At 50.1% G+C, this 18,588-nt stretch overlaps 1 protein-coding gene across 1 annotated transcript in view; it reads left to right on the top strand.

The window, feature by feature from the left end:
* The window catches only part of RHPN2 (rhophilin Rho GTPase binding protein 2), a 57,958-nt gene extending 39,370 nt beyond the window's left edge, over positions 1 to 18,588 (top strand). Inside the window, exons 7-15 of the mRNA XM_045796168.2 lie at positions 1,092 to 1,258; positions 4,068 to 4,255; positions 4,655 to 4,811; positions 6,352 to 6,471; positions 8,039 to 8,233; positions 10,628 to 10,704; positions 11,777 to 11,923; positions 12,215 to 12,370; positions 17,222 to 18,588. Of these exons, the coding sequence (XP_045652124.1) occupies positions 1,092 to 1,258; positions 4,068 to 4,255; positions 4,655 to 4,811; positions 6,352 to 6,471; positions 8,039 to 8,233; positions 10,628 to 10,704; positions 11,777 to 11,923; positions 12,215 to 12,370; positions 17,222 to 17,482 (1,468 nt within the window). The 3' untranslated portion in view covers positions 17,483 to 18,588. The remainder of the gene's footprint in view (positions 1 to 1,091; positions 1,259 to 4,067; positions 4,256 to 4,654; positions 4,812 to 6,351; positions 6,472 to 8,038; positions 8,234 to 10,627; positions 10,705 to 11,776; positions 11,924 to 12,214; positions 12,371 to 17,221) is intronic.

The following is an 18,588-nucleotide window of genomic DNA, read 5'->3' as shown; positions in this document are numbered from 1 at the left end:
CCTTTTGAAAGGTCAGGCACAGGACTTCTGCTAAAGATCCTTAGCTCCCTACTCAGAGCGCAAGGGTAAAGGTGATTTCTCCTTAGTGTTGAATGAGGAGGGAGCTCCACGTCTACCTGCTGGTTGATGGGTGAACTTTAAAACAGATCCTGAGTCTTTTAGACTCGAGGAAGAATTATGAGGGGTTCATAATTGCTATGTTTCACTTAGGACACACACACATGTATGTATTTTTGGAGTGGGAGAGCGGGGTGGGGGGCAGAGGGAGAAGGAGAGAGAGAATCTTAAGCTCCGCGCCCAGCATGGAGCCTGACACGGAACTCGATCTCACAACCCCAAGATCATGACCTGAGCTGAAATCAAGAGTCATACGGTTAACTGACTGAGCCACCCAGGTGCCCCAAGAGAAGACATATATTTTTAATACGTCATATTTTTTAGAACAGTTTTAGGTTCACAGCAAAATTGAGAGATTTCCCATATATCCCTACCCCCCCACATTATCACCCAAAGTCCATAGCTTGCATCGGTGGCATTTCGTGGGTCTTGACCATGTATAGGGATGCATTTCCACGTTACAGGATCACGCAGAGTAGTTTCACTGCCCTGCAACCCTCTACTCCACCTCTTCATCCCTCCCCCCGCCCCTCAACCCTGGCATCTACTGACTCTTTTTGTCTCCATTGTTTTGCCTTTTCCAGAATGCCAGATAGTTGGAATCATAAAGTATGTAGCCTTTTTTTGGATTGGCTTCTTTCACTGAGAAATATGCATTTAAGTTTCCTGCATGTCTGCTCACGGCTCAGTAACCCATTTCCTTTTATTGCTGAACGATACTGCACCGTATGGTTGTGCCACATTTATCCGTTCACCTTTGGAAGGACATGTTTGTTGAGAAGCCTTACTTTTGCGTGAGACTGTGGGTGTCTTTATTTAGCGTGATCAGCCCGTTGGCTTGCTTGGAAATGAAAGCTTCATTGCATGTGTATCTTTGAATTTAATTCAGGAAATAAATTTTGTCTGCTTTCACCCCAAAGTGGCCTTAACCAGCCAAGTAACTCATATTCTCAAAACCGATTTCTTTTGAATAGGTACGACTCGCTCACCGGAGTTCCGGTGAGCCAGCAGAACTTGCTCCTGGAGAAGGCCAGCATTCTGTTTAACATCGGCGCTCTCTACACACAGATTGGGACCCGGTGCAATCGGCGGACCCAGGCTGGGCTGGAGGGTGCGGTGGACGCCTTTCAGAGAGCCGCAGGTGCGTCTCCAGGAAGGCCGCAGGGATAGCGTCCTCGTCCCACTGGGGCACTGGGTCCTGTGGCGGAAGAGCGTCTTTGGGCCTTCTCCAGGCCCATGCTTGGGCTCACGGGCCTGTAAGGGCCAGGCGGGTTTCTAGGGCTGGTGTGATCTTCCCACCGAGGGAATTGCTTAACGGCTCAAGCCCTGACGCCTCGGTCTGGGTATGGCTCACGGACACAGCGAACCCTGTGGTTAACAATTAATCTTTTCCGAATGAGTGGCCCCAGGGATGGCAGTGAATAAACTGTTCCTTTGAACACTATGTTGGAGAAGGGGAATACGTTTTTCTCAAAGAGTGCGAATGAGAGCTCTTTTTTCTTTGATCAGGCGTGGTTCGTTCCTGCGGGTTACTATCCACATGCATTCATATTGTGCTCGTCATGCAAAGCTTGCCTGCCTGAGGCTGTCCTCCCAGGCTTCTGTCCTCCCAGCCTTAACATCAACCTGTAGAGGACTGGAGGTCCCCGGGCTGAGTGCAGTGGGTGGGTCTGGCTCGGCGGTGTCTGAGGGTCCTGCATTATTCTCCTGCAGCGGGGCCCATGGCTGGCCGACTGGCCATGAGGAATGGTGGGGAAAAGCAGCCACGCAGCACAGACCACAGCACAAGCCCCCGAGCAGGCTCCACACCAAGTTCCCTTCTGTGCTGGTCCTCATCACTCTGCTTTGGGGAGTTACTCCCACTAGGGGACTTTTGGGGTGTCTCACTTTGCTCTGCAAGGCTGTGAAGAGCCATAGCTTTGTCATTTTGGGTGATCGTGAAATTGCTTGTGTTAAAATGACTGATCCCTTGGGGGACGCCTGGGTGGCTCAGTCAGTTAAGCTGACTGAGTTAAGTCTGCCTTCGGCTCAGGTCATGATCCCAGGGTCGGGATCGGGTCCTGCATCGGGCTCCTTGCTCAGCAGGGAGCCTGCTTCTCCCTTTGCCTGCTGCTCCCCCTGCTTGTGCTCTGTCTCTCTCTCTGACAAATAAATAAAATCTTAAAAAAAAAAAAAATCCCTTGAGATGAAACAACATGCTAAGTAAGATCCCATGTGGGAGTGGATTTCTTTCACTTTAAGTCTTTCCCGGGCTCATTTTCTGTCTGAGGAACCCAAAGCAGGTGTGCTGGTGACCCATCTCTAAGACAACAGCAATATAGACAACATGAAGCTTAAGAACAGAGTGGGAGCAGGGGCGCCTGGGTGGCACAGCGGTTGAGCGTCTGCCTTCGGCTCAGGGCATGATCCCGGCGTTACGGGATCGAGCCCCACATCAGGCTCCTCCGCTATGAGCCTGCTTCTTCCTCTCCCACTCCCCCTGCTTGTGTTCTCTCTCTCGCTGGCTGTCTCTGTCAAATAAATAAATAAAATCTTTAAAAAAAAAAAAAAAAAAAGAACAGAGTGGGAGCAAACCCCAGAAGGGAGCAAATAGCCCGCAGCCACTGCCATCTATCCGCGGAGCAGTTCCGCTGTGCAACAAAACCAGAGGAACCAGTCAGATGGGATTCATGTCAGATTTTATTTCAGCCTCCGGTTGATTGTCAGTCAGTGCTGTGACAGTCAATTTCCTACCATATAAAAAAGTCAGCTAAGGGCTACAGCAGGAAAATTTCCATTGGAGTGGCTGGGTTGGTCTTCCCTGAGGTCCTGGGGAAAAGCCCTGAATGTCATCACCACCCAGGTGTTACGTGTGAGCGTGTCCCGCAGAGAGCCCTTCTGTCATCCTGCCTGCTTTCTGCTTTCACCTCCATTAAATGCCTGGTCATGTATGGCATGTCTCACAATTGGCCCGGGTGGGACGGGAGTAAACAGGGAACAGGCCGGTTTCCTTGCTTGATACAGATGTAAATGTTTTAGAAAAGAATCTGATTTTCTTTTTAAATTTTGTTAAGACGTACCAAAGAAAATGACCATTTGTAACCAATTTCAAGCGTTCAGTTCATTGGCACTAAGCACATTCACGTTGTTGGGCAGCTTTCTATCGCCAGAACTTTTGTCATCTGCCCAGGCTGAAGCTCTGGGGGCGCCTGGGTGGCGTAGTGGGTTGAGCATCCGACTCTTGGTTTCAGGTCAGGTCATGATCTTAAGGGTCGTGGGATCGAGCCCCGTGTCGGGCTCCATGCTCAGTGTGGAGTCTGCTTGAGATTGTCTCTCTCCCCCTGCCCGTCCCCCTGCCTGTGCACACACGCACGCTCGCTCACTGTCTCTCTCCCTCTCTCAAATAAATAAACATAATCTTCAAACTGAAACTCTGTACCTATTAAACACTAACTCTCTATTCCTTCCTGCCCCCTGCCTGTGGCAACCAGCGTGTTGCTTTTGGGTCGCCCTGAATTTGATTCTTCCAGATACCTCGTGTCACAGAACCATAGAATATTTGCCCACGTGACTGGTTTATTTCACTTAGCGTAACATCTGCATCCATGTTGTAGCATGTGTCAGAATCGCCTTCCTTTTTAAGGCTGGAGACATATTCTGTTGTATGTGTACATCACATTCTGTTTAACTGTATGTGGATAGACATTTGGGTTGGTTTCTACCTTTTGGCTGTTATGACTAATGCTGTCGTGAATGTGGGTGTACAAGTATCGATTTCCACCGGTTTCCATCTGCTTTCAATTCTTTAGGGTGTATACCTAGGAAGGGAATTGCTGGGTCTTACGGTAATTGAGAATCAGATCTTTCACAACATTCCAGAACACGTTTATTTTTGCGTCTCTCCTTCTCTGTGCTTTTGAACAGCGTGGTGTCGACCCCTGACTAATGTGCAAAAAAAATTCCATTTGTAGGGGTTTTAAATCACCTGAAAGAGACGTTCACTCATACTCCGAGTTATGACATGAGTCCTGCCATGCTCAGCGTGCTGGTCAAAATGATGCTTGCACAAGCCCAAGAAAACGTGTTTGAGAAAATCTGCCTTCCTGGGATCCAGAATGAGTTCTTCACGCTGGTGAAGGTGGCTCAGGAGGCTGCCAAGGTGAGCCCTCCTGGTTCCTGTGACTTTCGGGGGGGGGGGTGGGCGGGATGTGTCGACGTGGGCCCACTGGAAGCAGCGGGGGCTTCCCACAGCTTGCCCGTGACCTGGGCACCATGCCTGCCCTGGACCGGGTGCGAGCTTACATTTTCTTGGCAAGCTGTGGCGTTTCCAATACGGATCACTGATTCCATCTGTAGCTTAGCCAAAAGCCCCGCATCATGACAGTTGCCTGATCTCCCTGTGAACTCTGACGCTGAAAGAGCTAGGAACTCTTGGAGCCGCTCCCAGATTCTGGAGCAGCGGTCGGCAGGACCACTCCATAGAAGAAAGGGCTCTTTTTCTGCAGCCTGGGTGCATCCTGGGCCAGGCTCCCCCTTCCCAGCATTCCTTCTATTGCAGGTGGGGGAGGTCTATCGGCAGCTGCACACGGCCATGAGCCAGGCACCTGTGAAGGAGAACATCCCCTACTCCTGGGCCAGCTTGGCCTGCGTGAAGGCCCACCACTACGGAGCCCTGGCCCACTACTTTGCGGCCACCCTTCTCATCGACCACCAGTGTAAGGCTTGGGGGCTTGGAAGGTCTGGGGCTTTGGTCAGGGTTGTGCTTCCAGAACATTCTGCAGTGGGTGAGCCCTGTCTGCCTGCCCTGCAGATGCTCACAGCCTGGGGGCCAGCGTGGGATTTAGGGGTTCTCCGTTCCTGCTGTGGAGGAAGAGGGGGAGTGTAATTCTGCCCAGGATGGAGCAGACAGCTCCAAGGAGATGACTTCTTTCCTGGCGTTGAGACCAGGCGCTTGTGAGGCGCTGAATCTAAGGGGACCGAGTAGGCACCGAATCTAAGGGGATGCCCCCAAACTCAGTATTCAAGATAGCCTTTGGATGTGATATTTTAAATGAATCAAAACTAATGCAAAAAAAATCCATGGTGATCCAAATTTTAAATAAAGACTACAGATTAGTAACGGTGCTGTGCAGACCCACATTGGAGCCCAAAGCAGAGAGGACTTTTGATGTCTGCTCATCACGCTTTTTTTTGGCATACATTTTGGTATTCAGAAAATTGTATTAAACTCCCCTGTATCCTGACTGCTGAGTGTTTGGTGTCCTTTTAAATTTTCAGCCTGAGGTGAGTGTCTTGCTCTCCTCACCCTAGTCTTGGCTCTGATCTGAGGTCAGGTGGGACTCTTGTTGTCATGAGCTCTAATGAGGGTCACCCCACAGTAATGAAATGGGCAAGTTCTCAAGCCACTGCCCGGGTTCATATCACAGCTCTGCCATTTACTAGCTGTGTGATCTTGGGCAAGTTACTTACATTTTCTGGGCCTCAGTTTTCTCATCTATAAAATGGGGGCATGAAGAGAACCCATCTTATAGGGGCTGTTGTGAAAATTATGTGCCTGGATGCAAAGCTAAATAAATAGCGCCTTGTATCTAGTGGGTCCCGGAAAGTGGTAGCTGCTACTGCTAGTAATACCAGATAGTCTGTTAGACGGGACAAGTCACGTAAACCCATCAACAATTGCATAGCAGCACACATGGGGCAGCAGTTGGACTCATTTGGCGTAGTCATGGAAGGCTTCTCAGAGGCGGTGACAGTTGAGTTGGACCTTGAAGTCTGAAGAGCACTTTTGCAGCTGAGCAAGGAGGAAAAGGACAGCCAGAGAAAGAACACTAGCCGAGCTCTGGAATGGAAGCCGGCATTGTTGAGGTGGCAGTGAGAGGTTTGGTGAGGCTAGAGAGGGGACGCATGCCAGGGAGGGTGAGTGCAGGCATGGAGGCCACCAGAGGCTAGAAGAGGGGCTATGCTGGGAGGTTCTGTGAGGTGAATGAGTTGGAGGAGGTAGAGTGGGGGCTCAGAGCCAAACCACGAGCCCCTAGGATACGCCTGGCCCGAGTGCACAAAGACTTACGAGCTGGATGGCCGAGGGTGTGTCCAGGGGCTGCAAGGAGACCTATTACCCCAAGTGCCTAATAAAACCAGAGAAGGGAAGAAATGGGATGTGGTTGAAAGAGTCCTCCCTAAGGGGTCTGCGGCACCGTCTCCAGAGTCTGTGGTCGCGTCCACAAGAAGGGATTTATCTCATGGCTCTCATTGCAGTGAAGCCGGGAGCTGATGAGGACCATCAGGAGAAGTGCCTGTCCCAGCTTTACGACCACATGCCGGAGGGACTGACGCCCTTGGCCACGCTGAAGAACGGTCACCAGCGCCGACAGCTGGGTACGTGTCAGCTGTCCTGTTCCCTCCCTCTGCAGGCCCCATTCAGTGCCCAGCTGGTCCTGCTCACAGACAGCCTCAGACAGGTCCCCAGGGCAGGGCCCAGAGAGCAGGGCATCCTGGGTCATCGTGGCCACTCTGGATCAGAAACCATGAGGCGCAGTCTGCAGCCTCAGCAGCCTCCTGGGGCTGTGTTCTCACAGGTTCTCTGAGGGCCCGGGCCTCCCAAAGCCAAGCCAGAGCTTTCACAGTCGTCCCATGCCCTAGTGGTCCAGGGGATGGCCCTTGGTCATCTGAACGTGGAAGGGCACGTTTATTAATTTTCTTCTGTCACACCTAAGAACTGGTGACGGGTGGTCCTGGTTTGGTCTCTGTCAGGGAGAATATCTCTTCCCATGTGCGAGCCTGAATTCCTCTACTACCCAAACCTGCCCCCTCCCCCCTCGCGGGCTTCCCCATTTCACTGATGGCAGCTCCAGCCTAGAGGTGCACAGGCCAGGAACCCGAGACTCACCTCCCGCCTTCAGACTTCTTTCTCACCCCGCATGTGATTGGCAAATCCCATTGATTCTACCTGGACAATGCATCCCAGATCGAACCACTTCTCACCTACCACCCTGGTCCAAGCACACACACGCAGTGCTTATTTAACACACATTGACTTCCTCAATCTCACACAGCCCTGGGAGATAGGCATGATATGATCCCCGTTTCATAGTTAAAGAAACAGAGGCCCAGAGAGGTCATGCAGCTCATAACTGGTCCCCCTGCTTTCCTCTTTATTCCTTCATACTCAGTTCACATGGGTCACATCACACCAGTCCTCTGCTCACACCCTGATGGGCTCCTGTCTCACCCAGAGTAGGGGCAGAAGCCCTTACCCTGCACTTGTAAGCCTGGTGACATGTCTGTCCCCTGCTCCTCTCTGGCCTCATTCCCTGCCTTCCGTTCAGCCCTTACTCCCTCTGCCCACAGCCCCAAGCTCCTTGCAACCCTGGAACACACAGGCATACTCTGCCCCAGGGCCTTTGCACTTGCTGTTCCTTCTTTCAGGAGTGCCCTTCGATCAGATATCCTTGTGGCTGCTCCCTTGCCTCCTTCAGGGCTCTGCTCGAAAGTTACCTTCAGAAAGGCCTTCCCGGATCACCCATCCTAGAAGAGCAGCTTTCTGTGCCCAGTCTTCTTTTGCTAGATCTGCTGCCTGCCCTGCTTTATTTCTCTCCCTCATCTCATCACCCCATGATCCATTCCCCATTTCTTTGCTTGTTAATGAGCTGTCTTCAGCCACCAGCACATAAACTTCCGTGAGGACAGAGGCTAGTTTGTGTTCCGTTGCTTCACTTCTCGTGCCCTGAACACTTGGTAAATATTTGCCGAATGAATGTTTTATAGACCCGAGTGAGCGTACTGCACATGGGTTTAAGAGGGACTTCCGCTGTCCAGCCAGGTCCTTCAGAAAAGAGAAGGTCCACCCTTCCGGGCTAGGTCCTTGGGTGCTTGGGCTCTCCCCGAGATCCTCACACTGCCGCAGGGTGCACCGTGTCACGTGGGGTCGGCTCTCTCGGGGCAGGCAAGTCGCATGCGCGCAGAGCCGTGGCGCATCATGAAGAGTCGGTGAGGGAGGCCAGCCTGTGTAACAAGCTGCGCAACATCGAGGTGCTGCGGGAGGTGCTGTCCGTGGCGCACCAGCGGTCCCGGCTCAAGTACGCTCAGCACCAAGAGGACGACGACCTGCTGACCTTGATCGAAGCTCCCGACATTATCTGTGAGTGACCCGGGGGCCTCTGGCAGGTGCGGAGGGCGTGCCCGTGTCTCCGGGGGCGGAACCTTAATCCGCTCCTCCGGGAAGGCTGGGGCAGACACCGAGTTATCTGTCTGCTCACTCAGTGCCGGGGCTTCTTTATGGTCTTCGCCCCGGTGACCTCGTGGTAGCATGTGGACCCCCCCCCCCGGTGTCGGGGTGCCCTGCCGCCTTGTGTCTGTCCCCGCCTCCCTCAGCACCCCCTTTGCTGACTGTTCTTGCCTGATCCCACCCACCCCCTCCTGGCATTCTCGGGGGTCTACTCTTGCTGGCTTGTCTCCTCTAGATGCCTTTCCTTAAAGTCTCATAACCTCCCTGGGGTTCCAACCATCGCCTCCAGCCAGGAGACCTCGGAAACTACCTTCTAGATGCTTCTGCTGCGCTCCACCCCCGGATTCCGTCTGCCTCTGGGAATGAGCTGTATCAGCCGTTTACAAACTCCAGCTCCGTGGTTTTAAAAACAAATGCTTCCTTATTCCCTCCCCTGTGCTTGCTCATTCCCGTTCTCCCCTTCCTTCAGCACCGTTTCCCTTCTTTCTTTTTTAAGAACAAACATAATTTTTATTATGAAATGAGAAGTAAATTTTCCACTGAGAGAGTGGAGCCAGGGGATGGGGGGAAATTTTTTACTTTGGCAGTGAAAATTCTTCAAAACCCAGTTTATCATGTTTGCGTGTGTGTGGTGAGAACACTCAAGACCATCTATCCTCTTGGCGATTTCAAGTAGACAACATAATATTGTTAACTGTGGTCACCAGCCTGTGCGTTAGATCTCTAGAACTTACTCGTCTCGCACAACTGAAACTTTGTACCTTTGACCAGCATTGCCTCATTCCCCACCCCCACTGTCACCCCACCGTTCTGCCATCTGCTTCTACGAGCTTGACTGTTTTAGATTCCACGTATCAGTGAGATCATGCACCATCAGCACTTTCTAGGCATTTCCGAGATGTTAATTACCATCCCGAGTTCAGGAAGATGGAGGTGAACAGGACCGTTGTTGCTGCCCTCAGGGTGGGGGCTGTCGGTTCTGCCCCAGGAGGCAGGAGTTGGGAGGCCTCTCAGAGAGGTGACTTGATCGTGAAGGAATGAGTAGGATCTTTCAAGGAGTTAGGGGAAGGGGATGGAGGGTGGCCCAATCAAGGGAATCCCCTTTGTCCGTACCTCCTTCCACCCCACTTCCTGTGCCTTTGTTTCCCGTCTCTGAGATTCCACCTCAATTTCCAGAGACCAGTTGTTAGAGACAGAGCCCTGCTCAAGCTGGAACCCTGGGCTTGTCTGTGGTAATGTTGGCTGATACCTACTGAGCATTTGAGGTCTGCCGGGCACAGTAGTAAGCACCATAGGTATACAGAAGCTCATTCAGCTCTCCCTCTGACTCTGTAGGGAGGGACTAGGATTGCCCTCCTCTTAAAGATGAGACAGTAAAGGCTTAGGGAAATCGGAGTCTTTGCCCCAGGCGACCAAGCTGGGAGGTGGAGGCAGGAATGGTACTCCATGATTCTCCTTCATGGACACCTCCTTGGCCCCTTTGTCCACACAGTGTGCTCTGTGGCCAGGAGGTAGAGACACGACCTCCATGGAGGGACAAGGGGAACGCGGCTCCTGGCGAGGCTGTCCAGGGCCGGTGGTGTCGCTCTGGTAATGGATAGGCACCGTATTTGAGCCCAGCTCTGTCAGGCAGTTTTTAAGAAGCCACAGGGCCACCCTGTGCGTAGAGAGCTGTGTTCTACCCTGGCAGGACCAGGCTTCTTCCTCAGGTTTTCTTTTCACACTGCTCTCATGTATACTTAGCTTGCTCTGGGATCCCGTGTTAGGAGCTGACTAGCCTCGTGGTGAGGGTTGGCTTGAGCCTCCCACGAGTAGGATGGTGGAGGTTTAAGCTCTCAGTGGACACAACTGCCCACTAAATCCTCATCTCACACTTGAATGATGAAAAGAGGAAGCTCCTCTCACCCAGGACTGTGTGCTGAGAGATACAGTACTTCTGTAATAGCCACACTTGAAATGTAGATGGCATCTCAGTCGGGTTTCGTGAACGCCAGAGGAAGTCCGCTAGAATATACATATGCTCCTTGAAGGTGGGGGATGTGTCTGATTGTCACTACTGTGTCCCAGCCCCAGAGCAAGGTATGGCTCATGGTAGGTGCCCAGATGGAAGGTACAAATGACACTAGGCCAGGGGTTGACCAGCAGTCCCACTTCTGTACTACTTGTTTAGACCAAGAGGAAGGCCAAGAGACCCAGAGAAAGGTCTGCTTCTCTTCCCTTCAGAAAGACGACTTAGACCTGCGTTTTCAAGGATCAGTTTCAGTTACAGAAACATTTACGCTTTCCCTTTTTAATATTCTTTTCCAGCTAAAACTGAGCAAGAGGTTGAAATTATATTGCCACAGTTCTCCAAGGTGACAGTGACAGACTTCTTCCAGAAGCTGGTATGTTGAGTGCTTATTTCATAGTGACTCAAGGGGACAGCTCATATAAGTTGCAAGAATGTAAAAGGCTATTTTTAGATGATTTTAGATTTTTTTTTTTAAGTAGACTCTATGCCCAATGTGGAGTTCAATGCATGACTTTGCAATCAAGACCTGAGCTGAGAAAGAAGAGTTGGACACTTAACCGACTGAGTCCCAGGCACCCTGATAATGTTAGACTTTTTAAATTAGAGCCTTTGTACAATTTTCATTAAGATGATTTTTTTAAAGACTATTTATTTATTTATATTTTATTTATTTATTTGAGAGAGCGAGAGAGCACAAGCAGGGTGAGCTGCAGAGGGAGAGGGAGAAGCAGGGTCCCTGCTGAGCACGGAGCCCAATGCAGGACTTGTTCCCGGGACAGCAGGATCATGACCTGAGCCGAAGGCAGACACTTAACTAGTCAGCCAGGCACCCCAAGATTTTATTTATTTGAGAGAGAGAGTGTGCACACGGGAGCATGGAGAGGAGCAGAGGGAGGGGGTGAGCAGACTCGTTCTGAGCGCATAGCCTGATGCAGGGCTCGATCCCAGGACCCTGAGATCATGACCTGAGCTGAAATCAAGAGTTGAACACTCAACCGACTGAACCACCCAGGCACCCCTAAGATGATTTTTTAAAGAACATTTTCTCGGGGCGCTTGGGTAGCTCAGTTGGTTAAGCATTTGCCTTTGGCTCAGGTCATGATCTCAGAGTCCTGGGATTGAGTCCCACATCGGGCTCCCTGCTCAGTGGGGAGTCTGCTTCTTCCTCTCCCACTCTCCTTGCTTGTGCTCTCTCTCTCTGTCAAATAAATAAAATCTTAAAAAAAAAAACACACATTTTCTTTAAAATATAGTGGCTATTTTAGAAAAAATGGCAGTTACTGTTCTTGTATGACTGCTGTAGCGCGTATTATCCCTGGTGGTGTCACTGGTCTCTGATCAAGGCCGAGTGACATCTGCAAGGACGACAAGGTGACATTTCCTGTAGCTTTCAAGTGCCTGATTCAGCCTGCAGATCCTAGACCTAATAATGCTCTGTTCCCAAGGGCCCCCTGTCGGTGTTTTCGGCTAACAAGAGATGGACGCCGCCTCGAAGCATTCACTTTACCGCAGAAGAAGGGGACTTGGGGTTCACCTTGAGAGGAAACTCCCCCGTTCAAGTCCACTTCCTGGATCCTCACTGCTCTGCCGCGGTAAGCGTGTACCTCTCTAGATCGGGAGCAAAACTCAGCGGTGTCCTTGCAGGCAGTCAGACCGGTCACATACAGAGGAAGCTGCCCAAACAAACCTACCTGGGTGTGTGAATGAATTTGGGGTTCCTTTGTGTAAAAGGTCTGACTGTGTGAAAGGCGTCTCGCAGCTGCTACCTGCCCAAAGAGCAAAGGACTCATGCCCGCTGTGGATTTTGTTCATGTACTTGGGAAACTGATCCAGGGATTGGAATGAACGGAACACTGACCTTCCTGTAAATCCTACGTTTGTAGCTGGCAGGGGCCAAGGAAGGGGATTATATCGTTTCCATTCAAGACGCGGACTGCAAGTGGCTGACGGTGAGCGAGGTCATGAGGCGGCTGAAGGCCTGTGGCAGGGACGGCGTGGAGATGAAGGTCGTGAGCCTGCTGGACTTCACCTCGTCCATGGTGAGCGCTGACAGCCTGGCAGGAAACAGCAGTGGGGGTGAGGCCGGCGTGAGGCCGGCCCTAGGGGTGTGCCAGGCCCCGCACCTCCTGCCTGCATTGGTGACCTGACCGCTGGACTCCTGAGCTCGTCCTCGCTGGGATGTACTCACCTTGGGCCAGAGATCATTGGAATACTGTAAAAAATGCTGTAGATGAAAGAATCGGCTCATTTTTTTTTTTTCTGATTCAGTTTTTTAAAAATATTTATATATATATATATATATATTTTTTTTTTTTAAAGATTTTATTTATTTATTTGACAGAGAGACAGCCAGTGAGAGAGGGAACACAGCAGGGGGAGTGGGAGAGGAAGAAGCAGGCTCCCAGCAGAGGAGCCCGATGCGGGGCTCCATTCCAGAACGCCGGGATCACGCCCTGAGCCAAAGGCAGACGCTTAACGACTGCGCCACCCAGGCGCCCCGTATATATTTATTTTTAAAGACTTTATTTGAGAGAGTGAGAAAGAGAGAGTGAGCACAAGCAGGGGGAGGGGCAGCAGGCAGAGGGAGAAGCAGCCTCCCCGCTGAACAGGGAGCCCCATGCGGGACTCGATCCCAGGATTCTTGAGATCATGACCTGAGCTGAAGGTAGATACTTAGCTGACTGAGCCACGCAGGCGTTCCTAAAGATTTATTTTAGAGAGAGAGAGAGAGCGCGTGATCGTGAGCGAGTGGCAGAGGGAGAGGGAGAGAATCCCAAGTAGACTCCCTGCTGAGCGCAGAGCAGGACACGGGGCTCGATCTCATAACCCTGAGATCACGACCTGAGCCGAAACCAAGAGTCGTATGCTCCACCGACTGAGCCACCCAGGCACTGCCTGATTAAGTTCTTTTTGACTCTGAAAGTACTATGTACTCATGGTAAAAAAATACATCCTGAAATGGTACAGAAGGGCGTGAGAGGACGTGGAAGTCCCTTTCCGCACGGCAGAGACCGTGTTAGCTGTTCCCCGGGAGATCTTGGGAAATGTCTGCTGCCTGTGCCAGTTCGTGTGCACAGTGACATCCTTTTTTCTCCCCAAGCGGGAGCGTCACTGTGCACAGACTCTTCCACACTTGGCCGTGGTTCATTATGTACTTGAGACGCTTCCCTCCATGACAGTACTCAGGGATTCATTCATGATCGTGACTGCGCGTCCTGTGTGTGTCAGGCCCTCCCTCGCTGTTAGAACTGCGGCTGAGCTCGTCGGATGCGGTCCCTGCCTCCGTACAGCCGGCACCAGATCCGCAAATACGTGGTTGTGATTCTGATCAGTGCAGTACAGGAAACACCATGCGTAACGGGACGGAACGTCTGGAGGCGGGAGAGGCTGCTCTAGACAGGGCTTACCCTGAGACACGAGTGACAGGGACGAACCCGCGAGTTGAGAGGGCACCAGAGGAGCATTCTGGGCAGGGGGACTGGGTGCAGAGAGTCCCTGGAGGAGGAAGAAGCTTCTCCCGCAGGAGGAATGGAAAGAAGGCCTTTCAGCTGGAACATGGTGACAAGGGAGGGAGCGGCAGGAAATGAGGGGGGAGGGAGGCCGGGCCTCTTTGGCAGCGGTGGAAGAGTTCGGAAGCCATGGAGCCCTGCAAGGAGGGGAATGATGTTTATTTCAGAAGGACGTCTTTCGTCTTGTTGCCTGGAGGCTGGCTGGGTGGCAGCAGCGGGAGCTGGCTCGAGCAGGTGTCCGGGCTAGCGAGGTTAGCAGCTGACATTAGGGCGGGGACGGCAGAGGTAGAGAGAGGTGCATGCGCCCAAGACGTAGTTTTGGAGGGAGAACTGACAGGGATTTGTAGATGATTTGTGTAAAAAAACATCGTGGAGAGAAAATGATTCCTCAGGTTTGGGCTTGAACAAAGGCACCATTTTTCGTAATGATGGGGAAGAGGGCCAGGGGCGAGGGAGGGAGATGAGAGAGGGAACAGTTGTACCATGAGTGTTGCACATGACATTAGCCGTCCAAATGTGATGTGAAGGAGGCAGCTGGACGTCCACATCTTCAGTTCAAGGGAGAAGTCAGAGCTAGAAATAAACATCGGAGAATCACCAACACAGAGGTGATCTTTAAAGCTGTGAAGAGAGTAAATGGAATTACCCACGAGGGGCTGAGGGTCAAGGGCTCAACCTTGAGACACTGCAAGCATCTGGAGGTCAGTTAGAAGAGAAATAGGCACAAAGGAAGTTGCAGAGTGGCATTCAGAGAGAAAGGATGAAAAGAAACTTCTGGAATCGAGAGAAGAGAATCCTGCCAAGAGAACACGGTCGGTTGTGTAGAGGACAGTTAAGAGGTGGAGTTGTGTTTATTATATTTGGCAGCAGGACAAAAGGACACTTTTCATGGAGAGATGGAAACAGAACTCTGATGAGAGCGGGCTGGAGAGTGAACGGATCGTGTGAGTCCTTCAGTAAGAAATCTTCAGAACAGGCTAATCCATAGAAGCACAATGTAGAATAGTGGTTGCCAGGGGCCGGGGTGGGGGGCGGGGTATGTGGTCAGGGAATGGGGGTAACTGCTGATGGGTTCAGGGTTTCTTTTGGAGGGGAAGGAGTTGTTCTGAAATTAGGCGGCGGTGGTGGTGGCACAGCTTTGAACAGACTCAAAACCACGGAGTGGTAGTAACGTGGTGAATGTTAAGATCTGTGAATTTCATCTCCATTTACAAATTAAAGAGGATGAAGTCGGACTCACAGAGCGTCTTGGGGGAAGGAATCACTGCGAAATGGAATTTTTAGGGGCGGAATCCGTAGAATTGCTGGGCAAGAGATCAGGGTCCCAACCAGAAACAAAAGAAGTTTGTCCAAAGGCAGGATAAATAAAAGAGCTGGGCTCAGGACCAGAGGGCTTGTGTGTGTGTGTGTGTGTGTGTGTGTGTGTGTGTGTGTGTGTGTGGCCCAGCACAAGGTGTGGCTTTACAAGGAGAAAGGCTTATCTTTCCAGCCTGTAATAACTTTGAGCCCAGCCCGTGAAGGAGCTGAGGTAGGGGTAGAAAGCAAGACTTTCTAGACTCAGACTGCCTGGAAAGGAGCCCCAGCTTTACCACCCGTGGTGTGACTGTGGCTGTCAGGGATTGGTTCTGAGCCGTGGGAAGATGGGGAGGTGACACCTAGCATGGGCACATGTCCTTTACAAGAGGTGTTATAATAACCATGATAGGGTTATTCTTTTCACCCGTTGAGGCCTTAGACGATGGCAGCTGAGTACTGTTTTTAACTGCCAGGACTTTGCTCTAAACAAAACCAGATAATGAGAGTAAAGCCCAGGGTCCTGGCTGAATAGATGATCGCTACCCCACTCTTTGGATTGTGGTTTAGACCCCCAGCATTCCTCCATGGAGCACATTTGGAAACTGCTGATGTAGCAGAGAGACCGCAGGCCTGGAACTGGGCCCTGCCCACTGGAACCAGCTGTGTGGCCTTCAGCAAGTGAATACCCTCTCTGGGACTGTTTCCTCATTCCTACAAAATGGGATGAGTACAGTGCTTTCCAACTGGGCTCTCTCTTGCTGTGAGTCAGAGGGGTGCCTCAGGAATATTTGGGGAATGGGTAGTGGGGAGCATGGTGCTTGAGGACAAGAAAGAAGGAATGGCAGGAAGGGAGCAGACATGGGGGTGTGAGCTGGGAGGGGGACACAGGGAAAAGGGAAGCCTTCCAAGGTTGGTGGTGGTGGTTGTGTGAGTATGTGTGTGTATTGATAACACATTAAACTCCTATGCTGATGGGAAAGGTCGGGGAGGCAGGAGTGCAGGATGGGGGAACCGGGGGGAGGGAGTGAGATCCAGACACACAGGATTTGTCTTTAGGGACAGACACAGTACTATGAGGAGGACGTGTAGACACGTATGGGGCTTCAAGAGACATCTAGGAGAGAAGGAACGAATTTACTACGATAATGTTAGGAGTGCAGGGTGATGAGTTGCCCAGTAGAGGCTTGGGGTCAGGATTAGAGTTTCTTTGCTCAGCGGGAAGTCTGCTTCTCCCTCTCCTGCTGCCCCTCCCCCATGCTCATGCTCTCTCTCAAATAAACAAAAAAAATCTTAAAAAAATAAAAGAATACATTTTTAAAAAGTGAAAAAGTAAAAGCAGAACAGAAATCGTGGTTACTTCAGGGGAAAGGCCTGGAAGTCAAGGTGCAAGGGATGCCTACCGTTCAGTATATGTATTTTTATACTGTTGACCATGAGTATTATTTTTACCAATAGAATAAGAACCTTAAAAAGCGAGTCATACTACTAGCCTAAATTACTGCTACTGAGTCTGTGCTGTAAAAATTGTCCCTGTAAGTCACCCGAGTTCCAGAATTATATCAACTTAATTTTTTTTTTTTTAAGATTTTGTTTATTTATTTGACAGAGATAGAGACAGCCAGCGAGAGAGGGAACACAGGCAGGGGTAGTGGGAGAGGAAGAAGCAGGCTCATAGCGGAAGAGCCTGATGTGGGGCTGGATCCCATAACGCCAGGATCACGCCCTGAGCCGGAGGCAGATGCTTAACCGCTGTGCCACCCAGGCGCCCCATGTCAACTTAATTTTTAAAAGGATGCGTAAGAGGGCCGCCTGAGTGGCACAGTGGTTAAGCATCTGCCTCCGGCTCAGGGCGTGATCCTGGCGTTCTGGGATCGAGCCCCACATCGGGCTCCTCTGCTGTGAGCCTGCTTCTTCCTCTCCCACTCCCCTCGCTGGCTATCTCTGTTAAATAAATAAATAAATAAAATCTTAAAAAAAAAAAAAAAAAAGGATGCGTAAGAGCAGAATGTGAGCCTCAGACTTTGCAGTCCCGTATCAGCTACCTTGAGGACTTCTAACACCATTTTTTTTCTTTCCCACGTGCAGCACAATAAGTGTGCGACATACTCCGTGGGAATGCAGAAAACCTACTCCATGATCTGCTTAGCCATAGATGATGATGATAAAACTGATAAAACCAAGAAAATCTCGAAGAAGCTTTCTTTTTTGAGTTGGGGCACCAACAAGAACAGGCAGAAGTCGGCCAGCACCTTGTGCCTCCCGTCGGTTGGGGTTGCGAGGCCTCAAGTCAAAAAGAAGCTCCCCTCTCCCTTCAGCCTTCTCAACTCTGACAGTTCTCTGTACTGATGTGAGGAAACCAAAAACGTCCAGGCCCCAGATGTCTCCGGTGCTGACCAGGCGTTCATATTTGTGCCACGATGGAAAATTTCTAAATACTCGCAGATCCCATTTTCTCACTGGGTAAACTCACAATTGGTAGATCTTCATGAATGACAGTAACAAGAAACCTTGAGAAATTTGGGGAGTGTCACCATATTGCTGCAAGTTATTTATTATATAAAGTATTGTAAATAGAACGGTGTTGAAAATACGGCTGTTTTTAACGGCTACAGTGACGGTGTGTAGTTACTCTCAGAATTAAATAGGCTTACCTCTGTTGGTCCTACTTGTAATCATTTCTAGACTTGGGTAATAGATCATTCCTTAACTCAGAATTCAGATGACCCCAAATCAAGGCAGGTCAAGGGACTATAACAAGTTAGTCCTATTACTAAGGTAGTATTACTAAGAAATGTTCCAAAGAACTGCTTCCTTAGGGGGAGTTCATGAACCTAAAATGATAAGATTTTACGATTATTTCTACATAATCTGAATGCTATTTCCAGATAAAGTCTAGTGCCAAATTTATCATAACTTATTAGATAAAAACAACAAAACAAAACAAAAACCCCCACACACAATTTAGGAGCAGCGTTGCTTCTAGTCTGATGTCATTTACAAGTTGTTAACACAGTGGCAGTGTTAGATGGGATACTATCTACAAGGTAGACAATATGCTGTTTGATACTCAAAACATTTTTGTTTAAAGTAGAAAATACGTAATTCTATATTTTAAGAGTCTTTAAGATGGGTTAGAAACATTTTATAAGGTAAAGATGTAAATGATTCTAGTTTAAAGCTCTATTTGACTTTTTAAAGTGACGTTCTTACGTGTCGATTTCTCTTGCCATAAGTTGGATGATGCCGTGATTCTAGTAGGAGTCACGGTTGACATAGTACAAGTTCTGTAGCTTAAAAAAAAAAAAATTGAGATCTATTTTTGAGAATTAACAAGAACAAATATTTTCTAGTGTGCAATATCAAAAGGGAAGCAACCATATTTGGCAAAGTGTATCCACTGCTGTTAGGGACGTTTTGTATAAATATTTAAATAAACGTATTCATTTGACTGA

This window comes from Ursus americanus, chromosome 21 (genome assembly GCF_024610735.1).
Source record: "Ursus americanus isolate L20-20 chromosome 21, mUrsAme1.1.p, whole genome shotgun sequence".
NCBI lineage: Eukaryota > Metazoa > Chordata > Mammalia > Carnivora > Ursidae > Ursus > Ursus americanus.
The sequence above is the reverse complement of the archived record's forward strand: the minus strand, read 5'-3'. Positions and strand labels throughout refer to the sequence as shown.